This window comes from Melozone crissalis, unplaced genomic scaffold (genome assembly GCF_028551555.1).
Source record: "Melozone crissalis strain CALT ecotype California unplaced genomic scaffold, PUWL_Pcris_2 ptg000019l_1, whole genome shotgun sequence".
Taxonomy (NCBI): domain Eukaryota; kingdom Metazoa; phylum Chordata; class Aves; order Passeriformes; family Passerellidae; genus Melozone; species Melozone crissalis.
The window spans coordinates 3,365,359-3,388,208 of NW_026535797.1; the positions used below are offsets into that span (position 1 = coordinate 3,365,359).

Here is a 22,850-nt window from a genome sequence, read left to right on the forward strand (position 1 = left end):
CTGATGTTCTAATTCCCAGCATTTCACAACACAGAAGTGCCTCCTTACTTACACAAGCAGACTGAATTGTGTCCTGTGCCAGTTGGATTATTCCCCACTGACACCCACTGCATTCCCCAGACTGGTAAAATGTCAAAAGGGAGAGTGGCATTGGCCTTAAGATTGTTCCCAGAACAGGCAGGAGCCTCCAGGAGCTCAAACCCTTGTGAGGGCACAGCCCTGCCTGGCTGCAAGAGCAGCACAAATGCAAACACATCCCAGTGACTCAGTGCCTGCTCCACAGCACCACAGCTCTCCTTTAAAGGGGACTCCAGAAATGTCCCTTTGCTGCTGCCCCTGCGTACACCAGTCTGTGCGTACCCCTCAAATTCTGCTTGGCCCCATGTAAAATGTCTGACATCCTAAGGGAGAGGACAGAATGCCATGAGAAAATCCAAGTGCAAGTCAGAATTCTGCATTTACAGGTTCAACTGTGCTCCCATTTTGCAATTCAGGCATTTCCTCTCATTGGAAGACTTTCACAGCATCAGGAGCCAAGGGTTTTTTCTTCTTCTAGCAAAGCCCTGCCTCTTAAAAACAGCACAGATCAGACATTTGCAATCTTGGTATATATTAGATGATAGAAGTTAAGAAGGGTATTTTAGAAGACTAAATTTTTAAAAATATTAATCACCCTACTACAACTCTTACCATCCTGATCCTCCTACAACTTTTACAACTTCCTTCTTTATTAGATGTCAACATTATCCTCATATTAAATAAGCCAGAATTAGCTGCTAAAACCAAACTATTTCAGCTTAAGGTGCTATTAAGTTTATACTTTAGAACATGTAAATATTTATAGGGTTTAGTGCAGTAACAGAAACTTGGAAAATATGCAAGATAGGCTTACATGCATTTCTAGAAAACCAAGTCCTATTTTCCCTTAGTGCACTTTTCCAGTGGCTTCAGAGCAGCCAGGTAGAAAAATTCCCAAGGAAACCACTACAGCACAGCCTTTATTTCCTTCAGTACCTTTCTGATGGTTGTGGGGCACTGCCTGGCACAAGCTGCAAATGCAGGAAGGAAATTCTTTCAGCAGATTGCTGCAGTTGGGAGTATCCAAAGAACACCCTGGGATCAGGGATTTCTGGGGTTCAAGGAGGCAGCAATGCCTCCATAACTCTGTTCTTCCATCTGAGCAGACTGCAAGAGGAAATATTTCATCTTGAAGAGGTCACTGTGCCTCAGTGTGGGACAATGCCTTGAACTGCCTGGCAAGAGAAAGCAAATTGCTCAAACCACCAAGTTCTACATTTCAGAAGTCAGAAGTGGAGAGAGCTCCTGCTGTAACATAGATCAGAGACAGAGCACAGAGCCCTGTGCTGCTCCTCTTCTGCCACAGACACAACTGCAAGTGGTCTGTCACAGAGATTCTCTCTCATTTACCCATCTAAGGACTAATCCTCAGATTGGTTTAAGCAAGTGAGAGGCTGATCAACTGACCCACTAAAACCTAACTCTGACACCTGTTAAGAATCTCTTCTCCTCTAACACAGACTGCTGAGGACCTGTGGCATTTTCTGGAGCTGAGTCAGCCCTCAGGCTCTTCCAACTCTTCACCAGGGGGCCATAAATGCGGTTTTATTGATAGTGACTCACAATTTCATCCAAGGAAGGATTAGTCCTGAAGGACAGATTGTTTTGTAAGCAAATGTGACACATCAACTTATAAAAAAGAGGGTTTGTCTGAAAAACCTTTATGGGCCTTTTACACACCCTTCTGTTCCTTCTCTTTTTGGATTTCCAGAGCCTCCCCTGTCAGTATTAGTACACAACCACAGCAGGTCACTCTCCAGGTAATGACAGAAACAGAAACTTCTGTATCTTACAATTTTTTTGATTCTTCAAGCTCAGCACCTTGCATCAGCTAAAAAAAAAGAAGTAAATACTTCCAAGAAGATGTGTACCTAAAACCTGAAGCCATTCAATGCACGAGAGCATAAATATTGGTTATTATTTGTTCCATGCAAACAGCTCTTCTCCCTACATACAACCCCTGCAGTATGTTTTGAATGCATCATTACAAGACAAAGCAGCACAGATGTAAGAACTGATTAAAGATGTCCTTATTCCTCTCCAATCTGTCAGAGGCATCCACACCCCTTGTTACTTGCAGGGTTGTACCCTAAAGGGAGGCTGGACACTGGAAAATCATTAAAGTTAATGATTAAAGTTAACCATCAGTGCTTCTAAGGGAAATTGAAATAACTAGTTTGAACTTGATCATTTATTCAATTATTTGCAGCATAAAATATCGCAGTGTTTAAGAAAAGGAGTCAAGAACCAAAGCAAAAGGAGTTCTGATTTTGTGCCAAGGAGCAAGGCAGGAGAGTTCTCAGTCTCAAAGATGTACACACACAAATGTAAAGCATTTGTGACAGGACAGCTGTACAAGGCACAGATGACATTACCCAGAGCTCTCCCAGCCAGGTGAGAGCTGTGATCTCACATCACTGGCACCTGGCCCAGCAGCCGAGCCATTCCCCCTGACCCAGGGAGCAGGGAGGGAGGCTGGGCTGTCCCACTCCCACCAGGGACTCTTCCCCCCCAGCCACCCCACAGGCACTGTCTGGGTCCCCAGGCACAGAAGGTACCAAGGAAAATGTCTGATACTTCAGGACAGCTGTTTGGTTGAGCTCCCTCTTCACATCTCAACTCCAGTACAAAATTCTTTTTACTAGATTTTAAATTGAATGTCAAGTTTCATTAAAAAAACATGTATCAGACTACTCTTTTCCACATCTGTTCTTTTTAGCTGAAACATGGAGAGATGTGTATAAAGTAGATTTAAGAAGACATTGTGTGTTTGTATTTGTTTTGTTGAAGGCACCCATTAATGTTTTTCCCACCTTGGTAAGTAAACGTGTCATCAAGGCTTCTGTTCTTGCAAATCCAGGCTGGACAAAATGGGATGAGTGCAGCTCTTGCCTTTCAGCATGAACAGTTTCCTTGATGGAGGGTATTCCTTCCAAATCAGACTGCCAGCAGCAGGGAGAGGTGCCCAGCCTGCTCCCACCCAGGCACTCCCCACTCCCACTGCACAGCATAAACAAAAGCATCGAGGTCCAGCTGTCCCCTGGATGTGACAGGAAGTCAGTCTGAACTCACTGCACCAGCAAAGAGAAACAAACCCCCCCCCAAAAACATCCCCTAACCCAGCTTCACTTCCAGACAGCCAGGAGGACAGCAAGGGGATGACTCTGGGTGGCAGTGCCAGCTGAAAGCACCTTGCTGATGCCACCTCCCTCTATGAGCACTCAGAGAAGAGGCAGAGGCCCTGCAGGACACAGAGCAGGAGGTGCCTCTGTGTCTCCCTGAGCTGCAGGGCAGCGTGGGACACACCCAACAACCCCACACCAATGTCTGGCCAGGGAGATTCTCCTTGCCCTTCCTGAAGGCCTGGGTAACACATCTGGCACTAATTCAAAAATCTAATGGAGAGATACAACAGTTGACAAAGGAAAAACTAAGCAGACATAAACAGGAATACTAGGAATGAACTTACAGTCCTTTTAAGGATGTACTGCAAAACAAGATTCATCACAGATTGCTCTAAATACTTTGGATTTGTTTAAGAAACACACTCTTAGTGGTTTCTTTCACAGAGCTGAGAATGTGTGCACCATCCCCACAGGGAGCTCTGGCCTGTGACAGCAATACCCACCTGACCCGAAGCAAGAGAAGAACACACTCTTGCAGCAGGTGACAAACAGGGGGAGCAGAAAGGAAAAGGGGAAGAAATGCAGTTTACTTCTAACCTAGCAGCTCAAGCTCAGGAGCTGCACTCACAACTCAAGAATGCCCAGCAGTGCCCTGCAGCAAACACCCTGTGCCAGCAGCACTGCCAAAGCCAGCCCTGAAGGGGCAGGAGATGGAAGCTCCAGGGTAACACCCAAGCAAACTCTGGATGCCACAGAGGTTTTACAGGCACAGCCATCCTCATCATCTGTGCTCCTTAAACCCACAGCCAGCTGCAAGCAGCTTCACCAGGCCCCACAGAACTCCTGACGCTGCACAGCACATCCTGTAACTCCCACAGGCCACCAGGGCTGCCTGACAGCCTCTGCCACAGGCGCCATAAGTTACAGAAAAGGTAACAAAGTTTAATTTAAGTGCACATCAGTTCCCTCCCCTAAGAAATGAGTCACCTTGGACTCCACATTAATCTTGTTCTAAGGCACTATGGTAGCAAACATTGGTGTCATTGCAGAAACCATTTGTAATTCCTCTTTGGAATTTAAACTGGCATTTGGAGGAAGCCAGTAAGCCACACTTACTCCAGTTTCTGCTAGGATTTTAATCAATTTTCACCACATGAATCAGTTTAAAATCTCATCTTTCTGAGAAAGAATCACCCAACAGATACACTCACTCTGAAAAAAACAAGTCAATAAAAAAAGCAACATTCAAGCACATGTGCTGGCAGAGTTTGAATGGGGGAATACCATTAATCCTTCTGATTTGGAAGGAATACCCTCCATCAAGGTAACTGTTCATGCTGAAAGGCAAGAGCTGCACTCATCCCATTTTGTCCAGCCTGGATTTGCAAGAACAGAAGCCTTGATGACACGTTTACTTACCAAGGTGGCAAAAACATTAATGGGTGCCTCCAACAAAACAAAACAAATACAAACACACAGCTCTTCTTAAATCTACTTTATACACATCTCTCCATGTTTCAGCTAAAAAGAACAGATGTGGAAAAGAGTAGTCTGATACATGTTTTTTAATGAAACTTGACATTCAATTTAAAATCTGGTAAAAAGAATTTTGTACTGGAGTTGAGATGTGAAGAGGGAGTTCAACCAAACAGCTGTCCTGAAGTATCAGACATTTTCCTTGGTACCTTCTGACAGATAATATCTTCTAAGAGAAAAGAAAATAACCACTCTGCCAAGAATGCCTCCTACTCCTTTAATTGTTATTTTTAACTTCAGGGCTAACTTTAAATGTTAACATTTCAGCATCTCTCCTACAAAAGATGGATTCAAAGCAAATGGACCCTCCACAACTGACTGATCTTAAACTTTCAGGTTTCAGTCTGAAGTCCTCAAATCCTTGTTGGGCACCATCTGTCAGATGGAGCAGGGTAACACACAAACTCTGGCCATCAATGTTCACAAATTCACTTGGTATTCAACATGAACTTGTCCTGTTTTATAATTTTGTTTGGCTAAGGACTGACAAGTGTTCAGCTCAGCTAAAACTTCCCAGGAGTTCCAGCTGGCAAACAAACAGAACTCACTAAATAACAGTGACCCACTTGATTTCAATGGTAAAAACAGATGCTTTGGGCAAAAATATTCAATTGACAGTTCAACTGGTTTAGGTATGTCACACTAAGATCACAAGCAGAAATTCAATTATTGCTTTAATGATTACTGGCTGAACTGGTGCAGTTTTATAGCACAAATACACTGCACAACAGAGACAAGCACAAGAGAATCCATGCAACCTCCACCAATCTTCCTAAGGTTATTCCTATTATAATGAGTAACTGGGGGAAATAAATTATATCTGCAATATGCAAAATGAAAATCTGAGCTGAAGGGCAGATAATTACCAGCTCTGTCTGCTGTTCCTGTGCCCCCATCATCCCTCTCCCCCAGGAGGTGTTTAAGGTAGAGAAAGAAACCCATGAAAGCTTTCAGCAGCAACAACCAGCACACAACTCCACCTGCATTCTGCTTTTCCCACCAAGATCCCTTCAGACCAAATCATTATTGCATTACAAAACTTCTGTGAACGTGGTTTTGGGTTTTATGTACAACTACATAGTCACAAGCAACATTAAATACTTGCAAACCCACGTTCTTAAATATAAATACAACCCTTCCCACACAGGATAAATCAGAAAGTGTGAAATATTTTAAGTAACATTAGAATACTCAAAAAAAATCACGTTTGAAAAACCAAAGGGAAAAAATAGCCGAATATTTAATAGAATTGTTATCAGAATGCAAGATAAATACCCCTGTTAGGCATAGGAACAACCTCCAACAACTGACCCTTGGTACTCAATAACTTAAAAAATACCACACAGAATTTCAGCTGCTTCATTTCAGAAGGAAAAAAGGTTGTAAGGAACTGGAGGTATCAGGAAATACTGAGGCATCTCTTTCCAAAAGGAAGTGAGCATGTCTAACTACTCACACAACACAAAAATAAACTAGAATATTTATCAGCTCAGAGAAACCAAACACAGCATACCCACAAAAACATTTACACCTGATCAAATATGTTAAACAAAGCAGCTCCACTAATTAGCTCTTTGATTACAACAACCATGAAGTGACTTTGTGGAACATTAAGGAACAGCATGAGCCATACTAGTGGAGCCAGAGTTTCAAATGAAGTGTTTTACTCTAAAAATAGTTGCATATTTCAAGTGTTGAAGCTGCTCGTGTGCTGGGGCACACAATATCTGCTTCTGGGAAGCCACAGCACAGGAGTAACTCATAAGGTCAAAAACTGCAGAAAACCCTGCTCTCACATGGCTCTGTTCTTTAACAGCACTGCGAGAATTATCCAGCACTTCCTCAGCAAAGCACTAAAACACAAAACAAAATTGGTATTTGAATGTTTTTTGAAGCAGCTGACTTCAAAAATACTTTCAGAAAGCCTGTAAACATTTACAACACAGTATGTGTATTAATACAACATTATTACTTTCAAGGTCAGTATTACACATGCAGTTTCTTGGAGCTACATATTTTGGTGTTATTTTTAACATCTGACAGAGCATCTTGTACTGTTGCAAGCTCTACACTGTTTACAAATACTCCCAAGCTGCAGCTGCTGACTCTACAGAGCATGTCTTGCCATAGCAGAAAGAAAAGTAATTTTAATTATCCATTAATGGCATTTTTTACAGCACTATCTGCACTCATGTTCTGTAGATTGGCTTTGTAATTTTTCCACCTTTTGACAATTACATGGAACAACAGGATTTGGTTACAAGAATATCCATTTCTACAAAAGGTCAGAAAAGTCCAAGTACACTTGAGAGACACGTCTAACCCTGTTCAGATTATGGATGAACTTCACAGCCTCTCTCAGCAGGTGCTATTTCAGGAACCTCTACATTTGGCTTACTTTTTTAAATGGAAACACAGAGATAAAAAAAGCTGGTTTGAAATCAAATGCCAAGTTTCCGTTTTAATTCTTCATTCTCCCAAAATATTAAACCGCCAGCACAAGAGCAGAAGGTAGCAGTAAACAACTTACCCACACAAGCATTTAGGAACAGCCAGTCAGTCTTTTTCATTCTATTTTTTATTTGCTTTAGTTTTTTGAAGTCAACTTCAAGCTCCTCCTTGCTGCCAACAGCTCCAGCCAATTCAATTCTTTGGAAGTCCATTTTCACATCAGATTCACGTTTGGTTGTTGGTGGAGATCTTCTTTGGCTATTCCCACTGCTAGAGCTGCCTCTCCACCGAGCCCTGTCTTGCTCGTTTATGATGGAAGAAGCCTCTTCTGTGTCTGCCAGTTCTATTGCTTCGATGTTGTTGGGTCTGGGGTGGTCACACACAACGCATTTCCTGGCCTTGGCCCAGTTTTCATATGTACAAACAGAACAAGTCCAGTGCTGAGCCCTGGTGTTCAGTTTATTTCTGTCATTGTACTCCTCACACGGATCCACGGCCAAAGGGACCGGCCTGGAGCCGGAGCCCGAGGACTGAGGGGACTCCGTGGGGCTCCTGGTCCTGCGCTGGGACAAGCACTGGGTACACCTGATAGCCCTCGGCCAGTTCAAGTACGTGCACATGTGGCACGACCATTTATTTGCACTTTCCATGCTGTAGGATGATTTAACCCTGGGTCTTGCACTGGAATCCGGGCAGATCAAAGGACTGCTCCCTCCTTCGGTGCTCGAAGGATCCCAGTCCCTCCCGATGTCGCTGGAGCCACTTTTGAAAGGATCTTCTGTGATAATTGTTCCACTGGGTCTCTGGGCACGACACATGGTGCACTTGATTGCAGAAGGCCAATTCTCATATGTACAATACTCACAGGCCCATTTAATTCCACGCTCTGTCATCGTGCACTCCTTGAAATGAACTGCGGCGAGCAGAAAGCTGAGGGGTCAGAACACACCATCAGTACACAGAGCCAGCAAAGGAGCTGTTCAAAACAACAAAGGAGTGAGATTTAACCCCGTGGATATAAAAATCAGGCTGGCCTTTTTTATTTTATTATTAAAAAAACAGGCAGTCTTTTTTATTTGATATTATTACAACATCTAAGGGGAGTAAAATCACTACCGGCATTTACATGCAAAATTCGGGATTTACTAGTGCAAAAATGAGTCCTACATTTCTGAAACTCCTCAAATTTGCAATTCCCAACAAATTCAGAATACTCATTAAGCACTGAGAATACTGGGGAAATAACCAGGACAGCTACAGAAACAAGTTATAAATATTAAAATTATCAAAATAAAATTCAGTACGAATTCAGCAGTACAAGAAAAGGAACACAAAGTCTAGGTCCTGTAACAGACCTCACAGGATTTGGAAGGACAGAGTGTATCAGGTGGACAGTTACACAGTGAGTAAGCAGTTCTGTCAGAAAAGGAGGGTGTTGGAATTTATATTAAATTCCAATATGAAATACTTACAATTTGAAAAGTTTAGAAATGTGCTAAGACTAGGTCTTGACTGGACATCACCCATATCAGTGGCGTTACAAAGTGAAAATGCCACTTGAAAGCAAGCACGAGCTGTGTGTGTTGGCAGGCTAAGACAGGATTTTCATGCTACAAATTCAGAATTCAACTCCATTCTAACTCACTTTTTCTCTAATGAAGAGGGGATTCTGTCTTCATGCTGGCTCAGACCTTTTCCTCAGATTGCTGAATATGAAGGATGAGACTAAGCAGATAACTATTCCTGTAAACAAAATGAAAACAGACTCATTACACGTTTCCTACTGGACCTGAGTAACCAGAAAGTTAATTATTAAATGCCACACCTATTCTAATCCCAATTTACTCAGTTAAACCCAGTCATGACCTGCTAAGGCCACGAGAGACTGGTTAAAATAAACCAATATTTATTAAAAAACAGTGGCTACACAAGTGGTCAATCTGCTGAAGTAAAAGAAGTAAATCCAAGCAACAAGTTCACACCAAAACATCCCTGAACACTCTCACTGCAATCTGAAACTTTGGATGGGGAAGGCAGAAAAAGCTTTGTGTAGAGCATAATAGAGGGAAAGGGTGAGGCAGGTAGATAAAGGACACACAGACAAACATACAGAGCATTTCCTCTCTTACCCCAGAATAGTTATCCAGCATGAAAAACTCAACAAAATGCTGCTTTTAAGAAGGCAAAACTCATTAAATACAAACTTGTCACATCACTTGACTGACACGTATTTATCATATTGCTACTCTCTCAGCTAACAAAACCACCCAGAGCCTAGGAAACTAAAACTCACAACAGGATTAAATTCAAAACTAGACACATGAACCAAAAAATTAGTTAACACCTGCTCCCCAATTAGCCAGTGTTTTATGAGTTAGTACATTCTCCACTGAAATACCTTCACACACACCTTGCTCTAAGGCACAGCTGAACCTTCTACTGAAATTTGCCAGCCTTACTCCTACTCTCTGCTCCTGAGGACTCCAGCACTGCCCATGGGTTTTTTCCAAGAGCTCAAGTGATCTATTGAGCAGATCAGGTGGCTGCATGAATGAGGGGCTATCGCATGGCTGGGCCAGAGGAGAGGGCAGCACTATCCTTTTCCATAGCAATCCATATTTATGCTGCATGCAAGCCCAGGAGCAATCAGGAACACAGAAAGCCCTCTCATAAAGCTCAGGTTCCACAGTACTGCTCTGAGCAGCCTGCAGAGCACTTCACTCCCACCTCTGCATTATAAAACTGTGTCACACTGAGGAATGTGCTGAAAAGGCAATCACATTTCCTGCTGCTTCCCCTCCACCACTCCTGACAGATGTCCATGCCCATTTATAATGGGGAAAAAAGGAGCTGGATCATACCAGGTGTCCCTTATCTGTGACAAAGGAAGTGAAAAATGCATATATACAGGAGAATACATATATACAGGAGAATACATATATACAGGAGAATACAGTAAGTGAAAAATACATATATACAGCAGAACACAAAGTTAACTTGATTTTATTAAAGGTGACTTTGCAAGGAAGACTTTTTGGGAATTCTCAGGAAAAAAAGTTTCTCTACTTTGCCAAAGCACCTCCTATATGAGTACACTAGATTTATCTATTCCATTTGGTCAAAGCTTTTCCCTCAATTCCCAAAATAAGGTTTTTAATTACTTTCTTAATAAGCTGCTTCTCTCTAGAAACAGTAGAGGATTTTTAGGAATTAATGTTTTGCAGTTAGAAACACAGGAGAGTTGAACAGGGTTTCCAGAACAGAGAAGGCAGGAGCACACTGCCCAGGCACCTGCCCACTGCCACCAACAGATTGTGACACCAAGGACCAAAAGTGGCTGTCCCAATACTCCAATGCTTGAGAATAATTCCTACTGGAGCAGAAGTTGGTTTGGTTGGAGTAGGTGATGCTTCCCATCAAATCCATAAACAGTCTGTGCTGGGTATGTGTAACTGTAAATGGTTTCTTTCCCTGCCCTGGTTTGTAAGGCCTTAAATAAAACAGCTCCCACTGCAGACAAATCCCAACCCACATTTGGGATGGGGCATGAAAACAAGACATCATCTGTTTCAGTGATATTAAGACTGGGAAAGGAGATTGCAGCTCAAGTTGGAAAGCAGCTGGTTGCAAAAACAATCTAAGCAAGTACTGAGATACTACTCAGGAAACAAAACAGCTCAGGACATCCCACCTTACAGGAAAGCTTTCACCCATATCACAAGATCAGCTTTTTAGCTGCAATTATCTTAGGTGCCACTTAAAAAGCAGATGCTCTCAGACATAACTCTTAGAGAGGATGAGTATGTGCAGCTCTGAAAGCCTCTGAGATGTGAGCTCACCACCTCTGAACACAAGGCCTCGGGTTATTATGAAGTAAAGAACATAAAAAGGCTCAACAGAGCAACACAATTTCTCTTCCTTGACAGCTCTGCTAACATCAAGTACAGTGAGGAAATTCAGCATTGGGGTTTTTTACTGTTTTTTACTTGATCTGACCTCCAATTCTACCCACCACAGTGGGAGCAGAGCTGGAGGTCACAGACACCAGACCCATCCAATTTGTTTCCATCAGGAGCTGCAGTGGCAGGACAAGGAGAAATGGCTTCACATTGAAAGGGAGTAGGTTTGGATTAAGTATCAAGAATAAAGTGTTCCCTGTGAGGGTGGGGAGGCCCTGGCAATCTGTGGAACCCAGGCTGCCCCTGGATCCCTGGAAGTGTCCAAGGGGCTTGGAGCAACAGGGACGGTGGAAAGTGTCCCCACCCATGGCAGGGGATTGGAACAGGATGAGCTTTAAGGTCCCTTCCAGCTCAGACCATCCTGTGATTCTATGATTTAGTGATGATACAGCATCACCATCCAGCCACAGCAGTCTGAAGCTTATTACATTTTTTCCCAATTACTTCTTTGACTCTGTTTTCAAGTCAACTTGTTATTTTGGATTCCTCCCAGAGGAGCAGCTGAATCACAGAGCGCCTCCTCTGACAGAGAAATAGCAACACAGTGACTGTGGAGTGCAGGTGCATGCCTTTATGTCCAAAAAGCACCAGCAGACAAGAAATTAAAACCCACAAAACTTCAAACAAATTCCAGTTGATCACTTTAGACAGTGTGCTGTGTATCTTCTGGACATACTTGTAGAGTAACTCCATACACTGAAGAGAAAAATACATTAAGTTCTGTATAAAGGACAAAAAAACAAATCAAAACCTTATCAGATCACCCTTTTACTACATGTAGTCAGTTGGAAATGGTGACCTAGAATAACTTTTTTTTTTGCTTTGCTTCTATTTTTAAGAACATTCTTTTTGGGTGCACAGGAAAACACCAAACAGCTCACACAAACTGGGAAGAAACAAAGAAGGTCTCAAATACCACTTTTATGACAGGATACATTACACCCCCTCAATTTAATTATTCCCTGTGTCCAGAAGTTGTTTTTCCTTTGGCTCAAAGAAGGAACAATATGGAGCTCCACTTCATTAAAGCATCAAGCCCTCCCTGCACACAGGCCAGATGCTGATTTAGACCAGTCCACACCACAGATTTCTGCTGGGATGGCGCTGGCATCTGTGCTGGCTGAAACCTTATGTAATCACCCCAATCCAATCAGTGCTCCCACCTCCAACTCATTTGGTTCCTGTCTGTGGATTTTCAAATCAAACTGCTTTGTGTTCACAGGCAAAAGGGAGCCCAAGGTGGCAGCTCCAGCCTTCAGCAAGGGGAATCAAGAACCACCTCCTTCCCCTCCTGTGCCTCTCACAGGCTGCTCCAAAAAGAAAGGCAGGCTGGTTTAAAAACACTAAAGCAACGTTTCACATGAACACAATAAGCAGAAGTACCTTTTTCTAAAAGAAAGGGATCTCTATAACCAAATGCAGAATCTATTTATTCAGCACTTCAGGAGTGTAGAAGTAAAACTTTTCACAAATCCTAGCCTTATGTTCCAAGGTGGACATTTACTGACTTTCTTCTCTTACCTTACCAAACTCACTCTACCTTCAGCTATTTGCTCTTCTTTCTCAGTAACTCAGTACAAGCCTGCACAGATCAGTATATTAAAAGCAGAAAGCTTCAACCTGGGCTTCTGCAGTTTGATGGGAATGAACAATAACCTCCATTGTCATCTCCTCAAATTAATTTTAATAAAATTAAGAACCCTGACCCTGTCAATGGAACAAACAGATCAGATCAGCACTTCATCTGGAAGCTTTGCAGCAGTATCTATGTATTATAACAAAGAATGGAAAGATTACTGTGAAGCCACAAACATAGAAGCATTTTGTGCATTAGCCCAAACACACTGAAGCAAGAAATTTAACAAACAAGCCCAGTTTGCTTTGGTTGTTAGGACAGTTCTTTAAAAAGGCAAGGTCACTGTCATTTCAGCAAAAGAGCACTGGAATGATTTTCTGCAAGCTGCTCTCCGAGGTGGGGGTTTGACATGGGAAATGTTGATTTCCTTACAGAACACCAGCTGGCTGAGCAGTGCCTACAGCAGGAGCTGGACCCAGGCTGCAGAAACCCAGAAACCTTGCCAGCAAACAGACACAGGCAGGGCTGGGAGGCTCTGCCTGCACCATCTCCCATCCTCAGGGCTGCCCCAAACACACCTGGACCCCTCTGCCCCCCAGCAGCTGGGACCAGGCTGCTGTCTCAGGGAAGCATCACCCACCTCAGACTGCACAAATCTCAATTCCATTACACACCTGTCGCAGACATTTTTTCACAGAAATCTTTTCTTTCAGATTTCTGCATTTTCTGGAAAGCAAGAGCCTCAGAAAAAAATGTAAACAATTGTTATCAGCTGCTGTAGAATGCAATAAGATGCACCTGTGATTAGTTCATGTTCCCATGTTTATAATTAAGGGCCAATCACAGGAACAAGCTGGGGACAGAGCCCCTAGACACAACTTTGTTATAAATTCTTTCTTTTCTATTCTTAGCTTAACTTGGGAAGCCTCTGCAACTTCTCTCTTTATTCTATTTAGTATAGTAATAATGTATTATATATCATATATCAATAAATCCAACCTTCTGATCAAAAAACAAGATTCTCGTCCTTCTCTCTCACCACCCCAGCAACCCCATGCAGAGCGCTGTAATACACACCCAATCACAGCACAACACAATTTATAAACTACAGCACTAATGGTGCACGAGAAAAAAACCTGTAAATAGTCACACAGTTCCAATGAGAATATTTTCAATCTAGCATGGTAAGTGACTTCCAATATTTTCTTCAGTTCTGACAGTCCAGATCACCAAAAAGCAAGAAAGTAAGAATTAACTTCTGAACACATTCAGAAGTCTGTTCATTGGGTGAATTCAGATGGGTTTCATTTACATAAAATTAATAAAAAATTGTTTTCATTCTGCTTTATGGATTCGTATCTCATTTCAAAGCTTCTTAAATCTACTTTATTAGGTATTTATGGTATTCAGAAAAATTACACTGATTTTGCTTCAGCTTTCTTTTCAATATTCTGTTCACACTTCCAACCCAACTGCTGACTTTTCATAAGCACAAGAATTTATATGCAGCTTTCATGCAAGAGGATGTCCAATTTTGCTAATGCTCCATGCACTAAGAATGAAAACATCTGAGAGGTTTCTGATCTTTGGAGACATCTGAAATACAGGACTGACAATGAACTTTAGGTCTACAACTTAATGTAAACAGACATGTCTGCAAAAGCTGGAAACTCATTACAGAATTAACAGATATTTGAGAATAGCAAATATTTTCTCTTTCTGCTGTCTTTCTTTTTATTTTAAAGTTTATCTCTTGAAGTATTTCTGTGCTCTTAGCCACTACAGTTAACCCTCTTGTGTAATTTGCATGGTGCAAGTTTGCATTTTATTCATTACTCATCTCAAATGGGTCAAACTCCATCCAGCTCTATTATACTTGTGACTAAAAGATAGGGAAATCTCAACTGCTGAAAATAATCTATAAAGCCCAGTAGCAGCAGCTTGCAGATCAGTGCTCTTTCTTTGTCAGGGCTGTTCTTTTGTTTTGTTTTAAGCTCAATTAAAAGTGAATGAGTGTCCAGATGAGATGTTGCTACACGTTAGGATGGACTAAATACGACTGCTTAGAAACCAACACCATTTGGGCAAACAAGGGTAAGCAGTTTAACTGTTACATAATGCACAGCATCTCCCACACAATACTAATCAAAAGCCAAGCAAAATTACTTAAAATAATGAGCTATGATAGAAGATTTGCATAAATACAGCCAGCAGCATTTAATGAATTTGACCATGAACAGCAACAGATGAATACTGACTTAAGATCTACAGTAACAAACATAGACAATAAAACAACAGAACTGTTAAAATTTCTTTTTTAAAAAGGCGTTAGCCTTGGACAAAGCACAGAAGTTGAACAAGACGTTTCTTTATAAAAAGCGAGGTCAAATCCAAAACCAGTTTATCTGTGTTTAGGCTGTGCCTCAAACACCAGACCCATTTTTGTTTAGCTCTCAGCCATCCTCGCACAGCAGGAGGAAAACCAGATGTCAGGCTCTGACTGCAAACACACCGTGCAGTCAGACATCACACCCTGAGACACTTCAACCTGGCCAAGGCAGGAACATTACACCAAGCCTTGAACATTTTCTTGTCATTATCCCCTGGACCTCCCCAACGCTGGCTGACCATAAATCACAGCAGGGCTGCACAGGCAGTCCCCGTGGGGAGGAGGAGAAGCACCGGGCTCCCAAGGAAACAGGGAAACACACTCAGCACCCACCAGGGGCACTTTGCTGCTCACTCATGGCAAGCCACACGCACACACGGCCAAGGACTGCCTTTGGTAAAGGATTTGCTGTTGGGATCCACTTCAGGCAAGTCCCAGCTCCAGGGAGCCAAACCAACCACACTCATTCTATCCAGTTCTTCCCGAGATGCTGGCAAGGCAGCAAAGTATCAAACAGAGGGGAAAAGAAAAAATAGTAGCAAAAATGCCATTATCACAGCACACCAAGTCCACTAGTGTGGATGATGCTTAACACACTGCAAAGAACTAATGTTAAAAACCACAGGGAAAACAAATCCAAACTCCTTCTAAAGACACCGATTATCAGTTCCTTTTTTTTTTAATCACCTTTTTTTAACCATATGATTAGTAATCTGTTTCATATCACTGCAGGGTACTCTGCACTCCTGGAAAGTTTCAGAGTAGCAGCTCTAAAACAGTAATAGCAGGCTCTGGAGTGGGAGTAAGTTTCTACTAAAGGCAACACTGAACAACCTTCTTTAAATAATCCTTTTTTAAAGCCATGAGGTGACATTTCTTTTTATCCCTGCACAGCTAACCAGCAATGAGGAGGTCAAAAATAAAAAAGTAACTAGTCCAGCAGCCCATGTGAGCCCTTCAGCAAGATGAAAATGAGCTCAGCAGGCACCCAGGGAGGGGAGGCCTCTGCAGGTAAAACCTGAGCCCAGCGGCCCCTCTGTCAGAGGGTGACAATGACACCAAAGCCCAGCACAGAACACTCCTGGCTTCCCAGCACTGAGAACCAGCACAACCCAAAGGAGATCATCAACACCTCCTGAACCAGGAGCTGCAGACTGAGGCTGTTCCAGGGGAGTCCTGAAATAACAGCAAGGAATAAACAGGCCAGCTGTCTGCACACATCCCTGCTCAGACACTGGGAGAGGATTGGAGACTCAAGGAATACTTTCAAGGCCATCAGCCACCAGTCAAGCTCTCACAGTGCACTTATGGTCCCAACAACCACAAAAAAAGAATCTCTCATAAACCAACAATCATCAAACAAACTTCCTTTTTTTTTTGCTGGAATTATACACATTTATGAGATTGATGACAGACACTTTTCTTTCCAGATAATCAACTGACTGCACCAAGAACCACAGAGCTTTTAAATGAGTGGACCTATAAAAGTGTGTGTAAATTCAAAGTCACAAGAAGATTACTGAGCAAAATAGCTCTAATACACTGAAAAAAATCCAAAAAAACAACAACAACAACCAAGCAAAGAAAAAACACATCACTCAAGTCTCTTTTTCCTTCCAGTCACACAAATCATGGTTCTAACAGTTTTCTTCCTAATTCTTTTGCTGGAATTATACACATTTATGAGATTTATGACAGACATTTTTCTTTCCAGATAATCAACTGACTGCACCAAGAACCACAGAGCTTTTAAATGAGTGGACCTACAAAAGTGTGCAAAAATTCAAAGTCACAAAAAGATTACTGAGCAAAATAGCTCTAATACACTGAAAAAAATCCCAAAAAAACAATAACAACTAACCAAATTAAAAACACATCACTCAAGTTTCTTCTTCCTTCCAGAGTCACTGAAATCATGGTTCTAACAGTTTTCTTCCTGTTTTTTTGCTGGAATTATACACATTTATAGATTTATGACAACAACAACAACCAAGCAAAGAAAAAACACATTACTCAAGTTTCTTTTTCCTTCCAGAGTCACACAAATCATGGTTCTAACAGTTTTCTTCCTATTTTTTTTTTTGCTGGAATTATACACATTTATGAGATTTATGACAGACACTTTTCTTTCCAGATAATCAACTGACTGCACCAAGAACCACAGAGCTTTTAAATGAGTGGACCTATAAAAGTGTGTGTAAATTCAAAGTCACAAAAAGATTACTGAGCAAAATAGCTCTAATACACTAAAAAAAACCCAAAAAAACAATAACAACAACTAACCAAAGAAAAAACACATCACTCAAGTCTCTTTTTCCTTCCAGAGTCACAGAAATCATGGTTCTAACAGTTTTCTTTAGCTCAGGAACCCCAAATCCTGAATATGTAGAAGTTACCAAGAAAACAAACATACCCTACTGAAGTTTCTTAATGCCCACAAACTCCTCAATAACCCAAACTTTCTCTGTTTTATTAAAAACAGCTTCTCAGGACCAGATGCTAAATCCAAGTGAAGTCAGAGAGCCACACGGAGGATTTTGAAACCAGAACATTTGATTACAGAAGTAATGGCAAGCAGAACCCAAATAAAACAAAGCAGCACCGTGCCCTGGCTCCTGGCACAGCAGGAGGAGAAGCTGCAGCTCCTGGCTCGGCAGCCCCAGCTCCAGACACAAATCCTGCTCACACAGCCCCATTTCCATGTGCCAGAGCAGACACAGGTCCATCCTTCCAGCCCCACATTCCCTGGACAGCAGCTGACATGGATATTTTCACTTTGTACCTTGTTCTCAGCACTACAGGTGTTTTCAGCTCAGTTCTGAAAAGATCTTAAATCCTGTGTCACCTCCAGTAGTAAAAACAGTTCTTAATTTAAAATTTGCAAGCCATTCTTAGGAAGGAAAAAAAAAAAAGAATCCAACTTAGTAGATCATAATAAAAATAAACAAACAACAACAAACCATGCAGTAGTATCCTTGTCTTAAGAACAAGCAGAACAGATTACATCAAGACAAACCCAAATAACCAAAGGGAAAAATGCCAACTTCATTCCATCTGCTGTGCAGCAGAAAATGCAAAAGGGCTGCAAACGTGGCTGCTTCCTGGGCAAGGTGCTCTGCACACAGCAGCCACCAGCAATGCTTCCACTGTGTCACCTGCCCATGTTCCTTGTGAAAAATCTCCTATTCCTTCTGCTTTTTGAACCAGGGACTCCATATCAGCCCCCCTTGAAGAGAGTTCCCTCCTCAAACCTCACTGCCCTCACTGCTGCTCCATCCCCTCCTCACCTCTCCTCTCCCTGGGCTGCACCAAAGGGAGTTCCTGCAGCAATGGGACAGCAGCAGAGGAAAACAAGGTGTTTTGAAAAATGCCAGGTGGACAAAGCTCTGTCGCAGACATTTTTTCACAGAAATCTTTTCTTTGAGATTATCCATCTTCTGGGAAGCTGAAGGCCCCGGAAGGAGAATGTAAACAATTGTTATCAGCTGCTGTAGAATGCAATAAGATGCACCTGTGATTAGTTCATGTTCCATGTGTACAATATTAGAGCCAATCACAGAGCAAGCTCTCTGGAACACAGAAACAGAGAATTCTCTTGTTTTTAGATACTTTCTATTCTTATTCTTAGCTTAGCAGCCTCTGCAACTTCTCTCTTTATTCTATTTAGTATAGTTATAATGTATTATATATCATATATCAATAAATCCAGCCTTCTGATCAAGAAACAAGATTCTCATCTTTCTCTCACCCCAGCACCACCTCAAGTCGCTGTAATGAGCTCCAGTTTGAGTACAGAGCTCCTGAACACCTGCCTATGCCATGAAAGAAGGAAACACAAAATCATAAATATTATTATAGATTAGCACTCTCTTAGTGCGACAGTTGTTCTTTTAAAGCATGCTGATAGACCCCAAAGTGGTAATTATTAATCTTGCACCTCAAGAAAGCTCCAAAAAAATTAACTACACAGAGCAGTTGTTCTTCAACCACTAATGATGTAAAAATGAGCACAATCACAATCCTGAGCAAGCTGAAGCAATGACAGCTAAACCAAAAATGCTATGAAAAGTACCAGCAAAGTGCCTGGATCCCAAATGCTTGAAATCTTAATTTGAAGACAAAGGCTTTTAAGGTGTAATAAATCCCATTCAACTGACAAGACAAAGTTACAATTATCCATGTTACTAAACTGATTTTACCAAGCTATTCCATCTGACAAGGGAAATGGCAAACTCTTCAGCAGCTGTGTTGAAAAAAATTATCTTTTCAACTTTGCCTTGTTTCCCTCCTCACACATAGTACTATTTTTAAAAAAAAATTAAGAACTCTGTTACAGCTAAGCCAGCCATTTTCAGCTGCCAAACTAAAGTTTAGTTCCATTTTAGTACCAGGAGACTGGATCATAATTCATCTAGTTAAACTGAGGATTACTTGTTGACATCAATTTTGAACAGCCCAAAATAACCCAGTCTTCAAATTTTGGGGGGAGGAAAGGGCATGAGATTATGAAGAGAACTGGCAGGAGCAGTTGAAATGCTCTGCTGTGATTAGCAGAGAGCACATCACGGCAGGGAATGGACTGATCTGAAGTTGTGCTAGAACTGATATGGCAAAGAGAAGCTGGAAAGAGAAACAGCAACACCCAACTTAATACCACACCAAGGAGCCTGTAAATCTCACTTTAAAGAGCCTGAGAGAACATTTGATTATTTGATTGACTGTATTAAAAATAACCTCCCATTCAATCAGTAAAGTATTTCCTACTTACACTTCTGGCTTATTTACAGATCCTTCTTGCAAAGGGCAGCAAAGATGGGTGGGGATTCCTGTCCCCGAGGAATTTACAGGTCGAACAACACACAGTGAGAACGGCCACACACAAAGCTAGAAATGTCCCCTTGACCCATTCTGAGCTGCAATTAGCCCCCAATTAAAGTCACGCTCCTGTGATGAACCCCGTTGATGCTTTTGTGCCACTCAGCATTCCAATTACATTAATATTTGTAATTATACTTCTGAGAGAATGCTAATAGCCACAGCTCCTCAGGAACAGATGACAGTGTCACCAGTGTCACCCCCACCTGCCTGCCCTTGCTTAAGCTGCAGAAGCAAAGTAAAGGTAGCAATTTCTTTTTCCTTCAAGAGAACTACACCACATAATTAGAGTTTCACAAATGCCACGCATCCAAAGGCTTTATTCTCTTTGAATGCTGTGACAGACTTAAAGCAGAGTGATCCTTCACATCTGACATGCCAGCCTCCACATGGTGAAACACCAGCTCAGCTTGGCCTTCAGAGGAAGGCCAGCAAGAGTTCCAGAACACCTCCTGCTGCTCACCTGTCCCCCCCTGTCTGAGTAACTACTGAGAAAGGGGAGGGAAAATAAATAAGCCTCACAAATCTCTTCTGTGAGACCGATAAGCAGATGGAAAAACAAAACTGATTACAACAGATCTCTCCTGAACCACTGTTAAAAGGTTCTGCTCACAACAGAGTGAGCTCTAAGGAGAGAAAGAGGGAGTTACTACACAGAAGACATCTCACCTTTCAATTTTTGCCCAAACAAACGCATCAAAGCACTAAACTCACATGCCAGCCCCACCACTTGTGACACGGCAGGCAGCTGGTGAGCAGAGACTGTTCAAGCACAGCACAAAGCCCGTCAAACAACGTTTGTTTACCACACCAACCCCCAAGAATTCCAGAAAAAGTTGTCATTATTGCCACGGCTGAAAGTCACCGTGGCAGCAGAAAGTTCTCAGCAGCCGGGCAGTGCCAGCCGTGCAGGACACCCGGATCCAGCTCCATCCTCCATCATTTATTTCTGCCACCCGCCGCTCCCGAGGGAGCCGAGCCCGCTGCGGGGACAGGCTGATCTTGTCACTCCCAAGGAAGGACTCACAGAAACATCCATGACCTCCGCAGACGAGTTTGTCTTATCCTGCCAGGAAGCTGCTGCAGTCTGGGACGGGGAAGGCAGACAGGGAGGCGCTGGCAGCGTGGATTACCAAGGTCTGCCTCGCTCCTTAATCCAACTTTCCTAATTTTTGTTTGCAGCGTGGATTACCAAGGTCTGCCTTGCTCCTTAATCCAACTTTCCTAATTTTTGTTTGGACTTCGGTTCCCAAAGAACGAGCTCGATTTGGAAACACTTCTCACGCTGTACTTTACTTCTGATGAAGCATCGACAATAGGTGATCACAGAATGAATCACGAAGTGGGTTTGGGCTGGAAGGGACCTTAAAGATCATCTTGTTCCAATCCCCTGCCATGGCAGGGACACCTTCCACTATCCCAGGGTGCTCCAAACCCCGTCCATCCTGTCTTGGACACTTCCAAGGATGGGACAGGCAATACCATGGAAGTTCTGCTACCCAAAATGCACAGACACATCCCATCATCCCATCACCTACTCCAGCACGCGTGCAGATCCACACAGGCACATGCGAGCACCAACAGAATCAAAGCAGGAGGGTGGGAAGAAGTGGGAGGGAGGCAGCACAGGCATGATCTCACCAGGCACACTGAGGCACCACAGCCCGGGGTCCGGAGCAGCAGCCACGGGAGAAAAAATCCGAGTTTCCTGCCTTTGTAGGGAGGCTGTGCCAGCCTGTCTGCCCTCAACGAGCCGTTCCACGCGGGACACCGAGTGCAGCGGGATCCGGGGCCGCGCCGGAGGCGCCTCCTCACAGCCCCCCCGACCCCGCAGCGGGTCCCCGCTCGGCCCCGGCTCAGCTCGCCCCCGCTCCCCCCGCGCCCCCTCGTCCTGCAGCGCTGCCCGAGGAGGGCAGTGAGAGCACAGGGGCTTTACCTCTCCGCCGGGATCCGTCCCTCAGTCCCTCAGGAACACGCTCGGAGCACTGGGAGCCGCCTGCGCCCCGCGCCGCCCCCCCCCCCCCTCCCGCGCTCCCCCCCCGCTCACGACATGGTCTCTCCCGAGGCGCCGCGGCTGCCGCGGCCGCGGGCGCTCCCACTCGGCGCGGCGGGGGGGGGGGAGGCTCTGCCCGCGCTCCTCTAATGGCGGCGGCCGGAGCGGCCCAAAGCAAAATAAACCCCCGCACGGCCGAGCAGCACGTCAGCGCGGCCTGCCGCCCTGCACGCCGCCCATTGGCTGGGCCCGCTCCTGCCTTCCGCCAATCGGCGGGCGGCTCTTTGCGCAGAGTGGTGATGTCATCGGTGCCGCGGGGTGCCGCGCGCAGGGCGGGCGCCAGGGGGCGCCTCCCGTGCCGGCCCCTCAGGGCGGGACCCGCGGGGCAATTCCCGGCTGTTCCCGGCTATTCCCGGCTGTTCCGGGCTGGCCCTGCACGGCCCCTGGGCCCCTCCAAACCCCGCCACCTTCCCCGAGCCAAACATGCGCCTGGCTTGCCGGAGATAACGCGCAGAGCGTTGTGGTGTGGAGGCGAGAGCACTCTCCCCCACACGCCGTGGTACGGGGTGTATGGACATCGGAGGTTCCTGAGGGAGTAATCCCTCAAAAAACCTCCTTGTGATGGCACATGGCCAGGCAGCAGGCGTGGGGAACACCGGTTTGTGGATCTCAGAGTCTCTGAGGTTGGAAAAGCCCTCAGAACATCCAGTCCAACCTTATACCCAGCCCAGAGCCCTGAGTGCCACATCCAGCCCTTCCTTGGACACCTCCAGGGATGGGCACACCAAACCTCCCTGGGCAGCCCCTTCAATGTCCAATCACCCTTTCTGTGAATAAATTCCTCCTGATGTCCTCATGAACCTCCCCT

At 43.9% G+C, this 22,850-nt stretch overlaps 1 protein-coding gene across 2 annotated transcripts in view; it reads right to left on the reverse strand.

Annotated features, from left to right (window-relative positions):
- ZRANB1 (zinc finger RANBP2-type containing 1) overlaps positions 1–22,011 on the reverse strand; it is a 44,297-nt gene extending 22,286 nt beyond the window's left edge. The window contains exons 1-3 of one of the 2 annotated variants that reach the window (XM_054277285.1): positions 21,926–22,011; positions 8,836–8,933; positions 7,270–8,120 (exon numbers count right to left, since the gene is read on the reverse strand). In XM_054277285.1, the coding sequence (XP_054133260.1) occupies positions 7,270–8,083 (814 nt within the window). In that variant the 5' untranslated portion in view covers positions 8,084–8,120; positions 8,836–8,933; positions 21,926–22,011. Of the gene's footprint in view, positions 1–7,269; positions 8,167–8,835; positions 8,934–21,925 lie in introns of both variants that reach the window. The other variant, XM_054277286.1, reaches the window with a different exon arrangement.
- Between the last annotated feature and the right edge of the window lie 839 nt (positions 22,012–22,850).